This window comes from Rattus norvegicus, chromosome 6, assembly GCF_036323735.1.
Source record: "Rattus norvegicus strain BN/NHsdMcwi chromosome 6, GRCr8, whole genome shotgun sequence".
Taxonomy (NCBI): Eukaryota; Metazoa; Chordata; class Mammalia; order Rodentia; family Muridae; genus Rattus; species Rattus norvegicus.
The window spans coordinates 27,690,057-27,703,930 of NC_086024.1; the positions used below are offsets into that span (position 1 = coordinate 27,690,057).

General features: G+C 46.6%; 1 protein-coding gene across 5 annotated transcripts in view; it reads left to right on the plus strand.

Annotated features, from left to right (window-relative positions):
* The window catches only part of Galnt14 (polypeptide N-acetylgalactosaminyltransferase 14), a 216,156-nt gene that overhangs the window by 182,179 nt on the left and 20,103 nt on the right, over positions 1-13,874 (plus strand). For all 5 annotated transcript variants that reach the window (NM_001012109.1, XM_063261862.1, XM_063261861.1 and 2 more), the window contains 3 exons: positions 664-751; positions 1,563-1,647; positions 4,153-4,256. In NM_001012109.1, coding sequence (NP_001012109.1) covers positions 664-751; positions 1,563-1,647; positions 4,153-4,256 — 277 coding nt within the window. The remainder of the gene's footprint in view (positions 1-663; positions 752-1,562; positions 1,648-4,152; positions 4,257-13,874) is intronic.

Consider the following 13,874-nt stretch of genomic DNA (forward strand, 5'->3'; position numbering starts at 1 on the left):
ATTCAGAAGAATTAGAGGAGTGCTTCCGAAGCTGTGGGTCTCAACTTATTTGGGGGTCACATATCAGACATCCTGCACATCAACTATTTACATTATGACTCATAATAGCAGCAAAATTACAGTCATGGAGTAGCAATGAAAGTAATTGTGTGGCTGGGGGTCACCACAACATGAGGAACTGTATTAAAAGATTTCAGCATTAGGAAGGGCAAGATACTGCTTTAGAGTCAGAACCTGATCTGGTTGATGGACAAGGCAAATCTCAATCCAGTGCTAGGGGAAGAGGGCATGGGTTGCTCTGTTAATAGAAAGCAAAACTTGAAGGAATGAGTGTGTGTTGGGAGATGGTGAGGCCACTGTTGAGGAGCTGAGTGGATGTATACATGGAAGTAGCCTGTGGCGTACTGAGCCGTTCGGCAGGCTGGAATCCAGGCCTGGAAATAGAGACATGTACCTGACTACACGGAACTGCTATTCATTAGCTTGCCTGAGATCCATAGGCCTCAGGTGAAAGAACCCAGGTTCCCTTTGGGGACGCCTGGATTTGCTTCATATGACTATAGAACAGGGTCACTAGTTGATTACACCCCCAGCTTCCCACCTTCCCTGACCCTCAGTCAGCAGGTCCTCCATGAAAACTGAATGCAGGTTTTTGTCTTATAGGATTACACAAGGGTAGTGTGCCCTGTGATCGACATCATTAACCTGGACACCTTCAACTATATTGAGTCTGCCTCAGAGCTCAGAGGGGGTGAGTGAGCTAATACTCCTTCCCCTCCTTCCCCTCCTCCCCTTCCTCCTCAGCTCCTCTTTCTCTTGTTTCTCCTTTTTTCTTTCTCAGTCTTTCTCTTCCTGTTCTTCCTCTCCCTCCTTTTCCTCCTCTTCTTCCTTCACCTCATCTCAAAGTGGGAAAAATGAAGGAAGGCCCCCTGCTTGTCCGACATGTCCATGTCTCTACCTTGTAATAAAATTCAGTTTAGTTTGGCCCTTTCTCTTGGGACAGCGAAGGGAAATGTTGGGGATATAAGCCAAACACCCCAGCTTCCAGAGCCCTCACTTTAATCTGGGGCTCACCTCTAGACATGAGAATGTAGGGGAGCAAGGTGTCCTGTGTTATGTTGTTGATCTGCCATTGTGGCATTTCACCCTCTCCCAGAAAGGCTCCTCCCCTCCTCTCTGCCTAGAGCACAGTTCAATTCCACCCAAGACTAACTTTGAGGTGGTTTGCACCCAAGACCCCCAATTACTCCTTTCTAAGACCCAGACCTATAACTTTTGTCTCATAACTGCCCATTATTGTCACCTTTGTGCCATGTACCTTGACTTTTACCCTTTGTCCTTGATTCCTCAACTTCACCTAGCAGGGAGCTTCAGTGAGACTCCATAGGCTAGAGGGGGAGAAGGGAGTTCAGAAATAACTTTGGTGGCCCTGCTGTGGTCAGACCAGGGGGGACTTGACATCCCAGGGGCCAGTTTCTCCAGGAACTGGGGAAGGAATGGGATAACGGAGCTCTGAGTGTTCTGTGAGAAGCCGAATCAACTGGGTCAATGCTGTGTTTTAGGGTTTGACTGGAGCCTGCACTTCCAGTGGGAGCAGCTCTCCGTAGAACAGAAAGCTTTGCGCCTAGACCCGACTGAGCCCATCCGGTGAGTAAAAAGGCTACTGTAGGAGAGGGTGGGCAGGTTCAGCTCCACTTGATCCCACTGCCCCATGGTTCAGAAAGGTCCATGCTGGGTGTTTGTTCAGAAGAGTGGAAAAGTAGGAACAAAAGCCTGAGCCAGAGAATCTCTACATTTGCTCTTTTTCTAGAAGGTTTCTATCTGCATTAAAATTCCTGGGTAAGGGATTGGGACCTTAAGAGACCTATGCTGAGGAGTGGCAACCAACACTCCACCTTTACACAGGCCATGGGGGCTTTTATACCTCCTGGTGGCTAACGTGTAAGAGTCCAACATCATCACATCTGGGTCTCTGGTGAGGGAAGACATACTCCCTAAGGCCCATGGGCCCAAGGTCTTGGTTGCCAGGATTCAGCTCAGAGAGGGTGGGTTTGTGGAGGCTATAAACTCTGTAACTGTCAACTGGTAGGAGGGCATGACCTCCACCATGTACTGACACTTCTATGCTTGTCTTATGTAAACATGGTGGTTTGAAGTGAGCCAAGTGGCCATGTGGTAGATGGCTCTGCCACGTATTCTCTTTCTCAGTTCCATTGTCCCTTGGGCTAGCAAGCTGTCTTCCTGGAGTTCACAGCCATTGGAGAGGTTCTAGCCTAGAATAAAACCTAGTTTCTATCCTGCAGAGGAGTCTGCGGTCTCAGCATTGAGAGATGATGCTATACTTGATGTTGTACTTGAGACTGGTTAGTAAGCTCATCCAAGGTCTCCTGGGAACCTCTAGACTCAAACAGTTCTGCCTCAGTTCTGCGGGGAGATCTGGATTGTTTGAATAACCATAGACAAGGCCAGTAGACTGGAATCTTTCCATCCAGTCACTTAGGAAAGCCCAAGGTTAATCAAGAATGTCTGTGTCTCTGGCCCCTCCCTCATTATAGATATTTGATTGACTTAGGTTGAACTAAAGACTAGAGGTATCAATGAGCTCAATGGTAGTGGACTAGACAGATGGGAGGAGACTGAGAGCTCAGCTATGAAGCGAGACTTTTATCTCATGCACCCACCAGCTCTTTTTCCTGTCTCCAACCTTCAGCATCCAGAGTGAGTCCAGGAGAGATAGTAGAATTGGATAACACTGAGGACGCTGTCCCTTTTTGTTTGTTTGCTTGTTTGTTTGTTTGTTTGTTTTGAAGGGAAAGGAGCCGACTCCCACCAGGCTGAGCACTGCGCTCTCCTATGTCAGTACATGGAACAGGTTTTAGGTGTGGGAGGAGGGTAGCCCATGCAGGTACTTCAGAGGAGTAGATCAAAGCATGGGCAGAGATGGCACTACCTGGGTTCTCCCATCCATAGGGAAGAAAGAAATGTCTTGGGACAGGACTTCTTAGGTATGTTGCTTATCAGGGAGGGAGTGTTTCCAGGATTAGACCAGTCTTTCAGGAGCAGCAGGTAATCATAGCAAAGGTAAGCTCAGCCTTCTGACCTGCTCTCCAGGTTTGCTGCAGAGACAAAAACTCCCTTTGCTTTCTGGGCACACTAAAGCAGGAGCCACGATCCTGAGTGTTCACAATCTTGGCCATTAATTTTACTGACACTTGTCCTAATCCTTATAGAATTACCTGGATGGCTCCTGTGGCTCTTGTCTACCTACCCGCCTCTTGAACATTCTCTCTTTTTGAGCAACTTCTCTGGCATCTCTCTGAGCAAACAAGAGTCACAGTAGGTTAAAGGACACCCTGCAACCACCACCCCACAGACACACAAAAAAGAAAGTGTATTAGTTTATTGTGGCTATAACAAGTACCCACGTTGCTTAAATGGCAAAAACATGTGCCATGGTTGAGAGGCAGGCGAGGCGTCCCCAGAGTTGATTCCCTCTGATGGCTGCCCAGGCCTCTTTGCTCTTTGCAGATTGCCACCTTCTCTCTAGTTCCCACACCTTCCTCTTGGTATATTGACGTTTGCACACCAAATTCCCTCTTTATAGGAACCCCAGTCACATTGACGCACCCTGATTACCCTATTTTAACTTGGTTACCTCTGTAGAGGTAATCTTCTGTCTCTAAACAAGGTCACATCCTGAAATACTGGAAATTAGGATTTCAGTAACACTTTTATTTTGAGTAGAAGGAAAGAATTCAAGATATAGACTAAAGGATTAGACTCAAATCAAGGAAGTGAGTCCAGGTCAGGACCTGGCTAGATTGCTAATGGTCTTTCTCTGCCTGGTCGGTGGCCTGCCAGCTCTGCCCCAAGAGCCTGACTGGGAAGAACTGGAGAGGAGGGGCAGGTGGAAGCGCCTTGGAGGGGTGTTGATAAGTGAAGTTTCCTGACTGCAAGGTCAGGGAATTTTCAAGCAGAGGACAGAACTCTGCTGCAGATCCTTGTTTTAGATAGCCTAAAAATATATTGGCTTTTCTGAGGAGGGCCAGAAATGAGGAGAAAATTGCCTTGAGTTCTGGGCTCCCAGAACCAAAGAGTTTGAAGTTACTTCCTCATGTGATGCCCGGCCTTATCTTCCTTCCAAACACACAGGACTCCAATCATAGCTGGAGGGCTCTTCGTGATTGACAAAGCCTGGTTCGATTACCTGGGTAAATATGACGTGGACATGGACATCTGGGGTGGGGAGAACTTTGGTAAGTCTCTGTTTCATATGTCATGACCTGAATTGTTCAGTACAGCCTGAGAACTGTGTCTTAGTCACTGCATCAACTGAGCAGTAACCAGGATCTGGCAGGGGGTTTCTGGGAAATCTGAGTCACTCCTTTAGGAGAAAGACTGGTTAGGGTCTCAGAACAGTAATTGTTGGAAGGTGGACATAGCAGAGAATTTCTCCATGCTGAGTATAGACACCAAGGACCAGGGAAACATGTCCAAGCAGGTTCTTGAGGGAGAAAGTGAGATGTGAAATTCAAGAGAACCAAGATGAATGCCAAGTCCATGGGGCCAGATGTAGATTCGAACTAGAAGCACCGGACTTACGAATCTGGAGTTGAAGAAGACTGAGGAGGGAAAGAATGTGGGAGAGGAATGAGAGGGTAATCACTTCTCATCATAGTGCCAGGTTAATCACCACAAAACCAAGAGGAAGTTCACCCTCACCTTTCAGTGGGACCGGAAGCAGGGAGGGATAGGAGCTGGCTACTGCACATAGTGCCCTGCCCTGGCCACTACATTTGCAGCTACAGGGAAAACATCTCAGATGGGAACCCCAGGTCATCTATCTAGTAACACTCAGTTATCCTCTGTCCCTCTGTGGAAAGTGCAGCTTTGATATAACAACCTTCCTTCTTGGGGGTGCTGTGACTATCTTGGGGTAACTGAGAATGGTGGTATCTTAGTCAGGGTTTCTATTCCTGTGTAAAACACCATGACCAAGAAAGCAAGTTTGGGAGTAAAGGGTTGGTTCAGCTCACACTTCCACCTTTGCTGTTCGTCACCAAAGGAAGTCAGGACTGGAACTCAGGCAGGTCAAGAATCAGGAGCTGATACAGAGAGGCCATGGAGGGGTGTAACTTACTGGATTGCTTCCTCTGGCTTGCTCAGCTTGCTTTCTTATAGAACCCAAGACTATCAGCCCAGGGATGACACCACCCACAATGGGCCCTCCCACCCTTGATCACTAATTGAGAAAATGCCTTACAGATGAGTCTCATGGGAGATCCTCAAGGGAGGCTCCTTTTTCTGTGATAACCTCACCTTGTGTCAAGTTAACACACAAAACCAGCCAGTTCAGGTGGTATGCAATGGGCATGTGAGTCTACCCAGGAAGTAAGACCTTAGAGAAACTAAGTAGCAATCAGAACCAGAGATGTCATGTGGTCTGCTTTGTCCCTGAATATCTCCATCCCTCAGTGTGCCTAGGGCCTATTATTCAGGAGGCCCACAATGACTACTGGTTGAGCAAACCAATCAGAGAAATATAAGAGAGGGAGTCCTTGTGGTGGGTGCTTCTCCTCTGTGGGCACTGGGAGGTGTGGAAGCGTGGGCCTGGGGAACAGTACACAGGCCAGAAAAGTGATCCATGGGCTCCTCCTGACACTAAGCTGTCTGGCATTAGCCACTGCCTTTGTCATCTTCTGCCCCTGCCATCCGGGTGCTTTATGGCTTTCTTCGTCAGTCACTAAGAATTATCTCTCAGAAATTTATGGCGTTGGCCTGACCCATAGCATCTGTTCTCCCAGCCAGGGCAGTAAAGGGGAGAAATCTATCAGGGAATTGGTTTCTTGCCAAGTGGGGGTCAAACTGGAAGCACAGTAACAAATCTGGATCTCCAGTCCCCAGCACAAGCCAGTAGGTGTGGAATGTAACAGGAATCGTGGATGTGCTGGTGTGGGGTTCAAGGCTAAGTCTGCCTTCACCAGCCTAGGGGAAGCTGTGTATTCCATCACTCCTTACTAAGAAGTTCTAGCCCTCCTCCCCAGCAGCAAATAAGTGCCCCCTGCAGCCCTCTGATAGACAACTGTGGTCCAGTCTCTTCCCTAAAGCCACCCATAATGATTCAGAGACTTTTACCATCTGGCATATTCTGGGTTAAGAATTTTTGTGGAATCAATAGAAAATCCCTCTAAGTTACACTTCAGCTCCGTCCAGTTTGTCTGCTGGGGTTCTCCCTGTCCTCTTGAACCGCACGAGGTGAGGATGATCCCTCTTGGGTGCAGCAGTCGCATTTGGATGCGGGCAGCATTGTCATTTGCAGGATGGCACATTCTGCTCTGACTTACCAGCACCCTTTCTTTCGAGCGATGTTAACACACAGCTGCTCAAATCAAGATGCAATCTCTTCAAGCCAGCTTCCGAGGGGTTTGGTATTACCAAGGGCTGATTTGAATAGCGCAGTCGGGAAACGGTCCCTGTGAGGTGTGGGAAAGACATTTAAAATCCATCACGAGATGTTTGAGAGCAGAGAAGCACTGAAGACAGCCACCACAGCAATCTCTCTGTTTCCCTGCGCCCCAACATTCTATTATGCTATAGCCAGCCAATTGTACTTTGAAAGCCTTTTCTGGATTCTTTCCCCCACTTTTGCCTTTCCTTTCTTTCTTTTGTAAAATTATTTTTGTACTTAAAACTACCAGAAAAATCAAGTACTTTTTCTAAGAGCAGATACATGACATGGTTATGTGCACAGGGTAGCAGTTTCAAGGAGTGGAAAACCAGGCCGTAAAGTACGAGAAGGTTGGGAATTCTAAAGTGGGTCCACAGGACTGACTGACGATTAGCATGCTTTGGCTATAAAAGAGGATGAAAGGTGCCTTGCAGAGCAAAGGAATCCTGTCTGTAGGGTATAACCCGTCACACACACACATACACACACACGCGCGCGCACACACACACACACACTATACACACACACACACACACTGTACAGACATACTTTACATACACTATGCATACATTATACACATACACACTACATACAGACTATACACACACACAGACTACACACACACACACAGACACACACACACACACACACCTTCCATCCTGGCCACACCCTTTGCTAAATAGTTCTCCAGTACTATTTATTACTGTCAGGTCTACTCTTCAGCTCCTGCCAAAGTGCCCTTGCTGAGAGGCAAGTCTCCCAGGTCTGTGTTCACAAGGGCTCCCTCTTACCCCTCTCCCATGAAAGTATCCATCTTCCTAGGTTCACCAGGCTGCTCCCCACCCTTCCAATCTTGGTAGACCCTCCTGAACTTTCAGACTGTTCAGGCCCCTCTACAAGAACAGAGCCTCCTTATGCACCCACTATGAACCCCTGAAGATGGCAGCTCTGGGTGACCTCTTCTTTGGCTGGGACACTTTCTCAGCCTTCCCTTTTGCTACCACCCCTCCCCCATCCACCCACCCACTTTGGCATCCCATTTTTTCAGCGCAGAGTTCTTTATATCACCCTTCCGCTGACCATCTAAGTATGTAGCTGTCTGGTTCTATGCCTGCCCCACTGCTGGCTACCTTAAAGCAAGAGCGGAAAGTTCATCTCATTTCTGGTTCGCAAGGCCCAGAATAGTTGAAACTGCTCACAAAATGCATGTGTGAAAAGCGAGAGACTGAATGGGAAAGGATTTCTGGGTGGCAAAGCAATCCAGAAACATATGTCTCTTTGGGTTCCAAAGATCATCCCACACCCAAACCCACAGATGCTCAAGTCCCTTATATAAAATCGTGTCAAATTTGCATAGAACCTATGTGCAAGCACTTGCATTACTTAAATTGCTCTCCCATTACTTATAAGACATAAAAGAACATAAATACTATGTAAACAGTTGTTTCATGGTTCAGGGGAGATAGTAAGAAATGGCTATACATGTATGCTCAAGACAAAAGCAATTGTCTATTTTCAATAAAATACCAGTCCATGTTTGGTTGAATCTGGGAAGAGAATGAAGGGCGGATACTATAATACCCGAGGCATCATTTGAAAGAGTTTCCATAGAATTCAGTGGAGCCACGTTTGAAGGGACTCTGATTGTGTAAACAATAGCAGCAGGCTGATATGTCGGTTCTCTCCAGACAGTAGAATTTCTGTGTGCTCTAGACATGTTTGTGTAATGTTGGCTTTAGTTCACAGCTCCAAAATGGCGTGTGCTCTTTGGCCAGGGTGACTAGGACTGAGCCTGATCCTTCCCTCACCCTGCCCCATCTTCCACTGTAGAAATGGCTGTAGATGGACTGGCTGCAGGGCCTTGTAAAAGCCATGCTGTTGGTTAACCTCCCCACCTGCTGACCTGGTACTTCATTCCCACCAAGTGTTTCTAAAATGAGCTGAGCACTTTTGATAATTATATCCACAGTTTAGGACATGAGCAGGCTTTAGGGAAATGTGGCTTTTAGATTTTTTTTTTCAGAGGTTGATTTGCATTAAAATTGGATACTTAAGCTCCAATTTACATAACACAGGATACATGTAATATATATCTACTTACTCTACTGACTCGGAGCCTGAGCCACATCTCACTTTTAGCTTTTGGTCTCTAGAGGGAAAAAAAAAGGAATCTGTTGCCAGTAACAAGGGAGTGTGCGCGGCAAGGTGGGGGTGGCAGTGCGTACTTCCAAAACCAGGAAGCTTTGGCACACATACAGGGTGAATATGGGATTCCTGAATTTAGAATGGGGGATTTCCAAAGCACAGCAGGCACAAAGGACAGTGCAAAAAAGAGAGATGAGGTAGAACCCAAAAGAGACTTGCTACCACCCACCATGTCTAAAATGAAGTCTGGGATGCCAAGCTATTCCAGGCCCAGGGGACATGGATGGCTCAGGAAGAACTTGGGCTGTGAGATGAAACAGGAGAAATTTGAAGCCCTAAGTTACTACTGAGTACCCCTGGGAAAGTTACCTCCCCTTCCTGAGTCAGTTTCTAGGGCTTGAAGGGGGAAAGGGTGATCTCTTAAGTAGGATGAACAGCTCCCCTCAAAGACAGCTGTACCCCCAAATACCTGGAGCTTGTTTGGATGTGACCTTATGTGACACAAAGTTTTTAAGCAGTGTGATGAGGTCTCTAATCAATGGGTTGGGGAATGTTGCAAACGGGTCCAATCTAATATCCCAGGATCTCTAAAATCAGAGAGCTTTCTGAGGCACGCAGCCGCAGAGTTGGCATAAGCCAGGTGCCATGCTCCGAAGGGACATTAGCAGCTGTTGGTTTAAAGATGGAAGAGACAACAAGAAGTAGCTGAAAGAAATTCTGGGCCACCAGCCAGTAAGGAGACGGGAACCTAAGTCCTGAAGCCTTGAGTAACTTTCTAAAAACAGCTGAATGAGCTTCACAGCAAGTTCCCCTTCAGAGCCTCCATGAAGGGACATGATCCTCCTGACACTTTGACTTCAGCCATGGAAGGCACTGAGTAGGGGACCCTCCCAAGCTCTCTAAGCTTGAGGAGAATCGTTAAAGTAACACAGGAATCTCGTCACATCTACCTGTCATGGGGCTGTGTGAAGAGAGCCGAGTCTCTGCTCCATTAGAGCTGGCTGCCTTCCCCTCAGAACGGAATGTCTGATAAAGGACAGTCTTATCTGCTGAGTTACCTCAGTGCTCATGCTTTTGCTTTTAGCCCAAGATTAGGGAAATGGCCTCAATAAGGACAAGCACTCACATTTGAGGAAACATCCTCTTTCCCCAAATACGTAATGATACATGACACCCTCTGGGCTGCTCTGCTGGAGCCCAGTGTCATGTGTGATTCTCCAGGCCACCCTTTGTTTCTACTCCTAAATGTCCCACATACTGTCAAAGAGGAACACAGTTGCTTATTTGCCATCGGAGTTATCGGAGTTTGGAAAGTTGAAGGGTGTTCATAATCACAGGGCCATGAGTAACCACTGTAAACATGTGGTTAATACTGGTCCAGAAGTAGAGGCCTTAATACAGTGCCAGTTGTCCCAGATGTGAAGTAGAATGAGTTTGGCTCACAGATCCAAAGCTATCTTTTGTAAGCCAATAGGATGATCTCTAGTCAAATTAGAGCATTCATTAAAAAACAATGGGATTGTCTTAGTTGATTTTGTGCTGCTGTCGCAGGATACCACATTGAGCAGTTCTCACTATCTTGGAGAATGGGAAGTCCAAGATTGAATAGGGTTTGCTCGCTTTATCATCCATGGCAAAATGTACAAGCAGGAGAGCTTGAGAGAGGGCAAATTCTTCATCCTTTTATTGAAACAGGCTTCCATAATAACAACTCACTCCCTAGATAACAGCATTGATCCATGCACCAGAGCCAATCCCTCATGACCTTTTGGAGGTCTTGTGTTTTTAACAGTTTTGCTTTGAAGATTAAGTCTACAACCCATGGATATGGGGAGGAATCCTGGCCTTAGTAAATCCAGAGCTTGCTTCTTGACCCAGTAAGAGCTAGGAAATTAAAAATTACTGAATTACCTGTCACACAAGTAAAGGCATATTTATGAGTGACAACAGCCTGGTGAATGTCTCTTTCTGCCCAGCACTGTCTAATGCTATATTCCCTTTGTCCTCACCAATTTAAGCTCAACAAGAGGCAGAATAGATAATATGATCACATATGTCACAATAAACATATGTAAACACTCTAGGATGCTCCATGGGACCAAGCAAGATGACCCAGTATGTAAAGTACTTGTCACTAAAGCCTGGTGACTGGAGTTCAAGTCCCAGTTCAAGCTCCTTCCACCTGGTGGACGGAAAGAACCAACTCCCACTAGTTGTCCTCTGTGCTGTGGCCACACAGATTCTATGGTATATGTGCACATGTGTTGATGATCCCCCAACCCCACCCCCACACACATACCTCCACCTCCTCCTACACTCGCAACACACACCGAATAAGTAAATTAATGAAAAATAAACAGAGCCCATTGCACACAGCTATTCTTTTTTTTTTTTTTATTAACTTGAGTATTTCTTATATACATTTTGAGTGTTATTCCCTTTCCCGGTTTCCGGGCAAACATCCCCCTAATACCTCCCCCTCCCCTTCTTTATGGGTGTTCCCCTCCCCATCCTCCCCCCATTGCCGCCCTCCCCCCAACAATCTAGTTCACTGGGGGTTCAGTCTTAGCAGGACCCAGGGCTTCCCCTTCCACTGGTGCTCTTACTAGGATATTCATTGCTACCTATGAGGTCAGAGTCCAGGGTCAGTCCATGTATAGTCTTTAGGTAGTGGCTTAGTCCCTGGAAGCTCTGGTTGCTTGGCATTGTTGTACATATGGGGTCTCGAGCCCCTTCAAGCTCTTTCAGTTCTTTCTCTGATGAACTGGTACTCTTTGCCCTTGTTAGAATTCAGGCTACGAAATGAAGCCAGAACCTTGACCAGGAATGGTGTGCTTCCTGGAGAAAGAGCTGCTCTCTGGCCCCTGAATTTCTACCCACCACTTACATGCTTGTCAGATGGGTGTTGATTCTGATGAAAGGTGAGGGTCCTAGGAGGCAGTGAAAATAGCTGATGTGCTAATGAGGAGATGGTAGGCATGAGAAGGGAATGCAGGGCACGAGGGCAATTTGCTCTCTAATATTAATCTGAAGTTCAAAAAATAAGGTCCCATCACAGTGCCCCCAGTGAGGACGGAGTAATTACACATCTCCCTGTCTGGGATGCAGAGTAGATCTGGGTATATGTGACATTTATCACCAGGGAGAAAATGCAGGCACTGATTAAATGAGAACCCCAGAAGACTCTCTATAGAAAGTCTCCATTCAACCTCAGAGATGGTGCCACCACGCGAGTGCAAACATGGAGAGCGAGGCTCTAAAAATGCATGGCTTCACACCTCAGCTCCAGTGGTTCTCATGGCACTTGTCCAAGCCCTCTTCAGGAGGCTGAGGATCAGCAGACTTTCTCAAAGGCTTTCACAAAACTGCTAACCAAACGGGCCCAGTGTGTGAGCGTGAGAGGTTGCTCGTCCTCCTCAAGTCACAATACATATAAGGGCAGGCTGGTTGTACAGCCTAGGTTTTAAGTATTCCACAGAATAGTGCTTAGGAATCATTACACTAATCTAAATACTCCTCACATCACCAAGAGGACCTCTTGACTCAAGTGACAACACAGGGACCCATGGCAGGTCCAAAATTCCAGTTACAACAATCTGGACTTGAGAGCTGAGAAACCTAACTCATGCCAGGCCAAGGACTCCTGTAGGTGGAGCAGCTGGTTTAAAGGAAAACTGTTTGGTAGGATCGGACATGTAACTTGATGAGGCAGAAACTGGATGGTTGGTTATGTAGTTGCTACTTGTCCTACTTGTGGGTATTTTGAAGACAGCACTTGTGTCTTTGGGTGCACTGGCCAATAACAAGTACTCAGTCCTGGGGAAGAGGGATCTCAGGACAACAACTTCAAGTTTGGAGTTGGGAGATGTGCATCAGTTCCTGGTGTCTGGCTATTGGTTGTCCTAGCATAGCTATACTAGAAAACAAGAACATCAATAATTGGGATTGGTAGAAAGATGGATAAGAAACTGCCTGACCTAAAAGCACAGGAAGATGTCATTGTCTCCCTGAAGAATTATACTAGTTTAAATTTTAGCTCTAATACAACATAGGAGAAATGGAAATGGTGGAAGATGGGCTTAGAGGAGGAGGGAAGATGGTACAATGGGATGATGCCAAGAGATGTAGAAGATGTAGCATGGTGGCTTGTGTGTCTCTCTAAAGTGTCAGGTGTCCCTAAAGTTGAACACTATATCTGGTAGCAATGGGGATGCTGGCATGGAGGAAACTTCTTAGTGTCGTCAAGATGACAATGAAGCAGCCAGTGTTGGAAAGACATTCAGTGGCAGCATCACTGAGGAAATGAGGATGAGGCAAAGGGCCAGGTGATGGCACTGTTTAATATGGGGGACTGCACATGGCTGGTGAAGGGCAAGAGTCAATGGACTCAGAAACAAAAGACTGGATGAAGAGTCTGCAGGGAGAGAAGTAGTCCATAGAGTGAGGAGTGTGGGATTGAGGTTGCAAGAATTTGGTTTTCAAATGAGGGGGGACATATGTCTCATTTGAATACATGAAAAAGAAGACACAGTAGCTAAACCACATGCATCTGCTTAGAGAAAAGCTGGCATAGTGTGCAGCCTATATCTAGTAAGCCAGGCCTTCGTCTCATGGCTGGGGGTTTAGAGAGGTTCCCTTTACAGAAAGTAGAGCAGAGCTTTCTTGGGTGACCTGGAGAAGAGTTGATGGGATCACACACAAGCAAAGAAGACTCAGTCACACATGAGGCTGACATGATTCCATGTCTGACACCTAAGATTGCTCATATATAGTGTCTGATCAAGATGTGGATCACAGGCAGTTGGCCGAAACACATCTTGCTTATTAGTGGCTTACAAACGTCCAGCTCAGACAGTAACTTAGCAGCCACAAATGCCAGTTCTCTTTATGTGGGACACCTGAGGAGACACAGAATCCCGGATATCCAGTTAATAAGCCCTGGTGTCCCCTGTAGTACTGGCAGAAGGAGGAGAAAGTAGAAGTAGCCTGGGAAGAAGTACACCCAGGTGGGTGATGTCATTGGAGTCTGAGTTCTCGAGAGATTGCCTTCACAAGGGTTTCTCATAATCGATGCCCTTGAGTTTCTGACAGTACTGACTTCACAGCTATTCTCAGAAGTCTCTTTCATTTGATACTGACAGCCATTCTGTAGAGCATTTCTATGGTTTTGGTTTAATTCACAAGGAGATGAAGATCAAACTTCAGCAAGCTGGAGCCTTGCTTTCCCAGGGATGCATCTCATAGGTCTGTCCAGGCTTGGTAGACAAAGACAAGCCTTTCC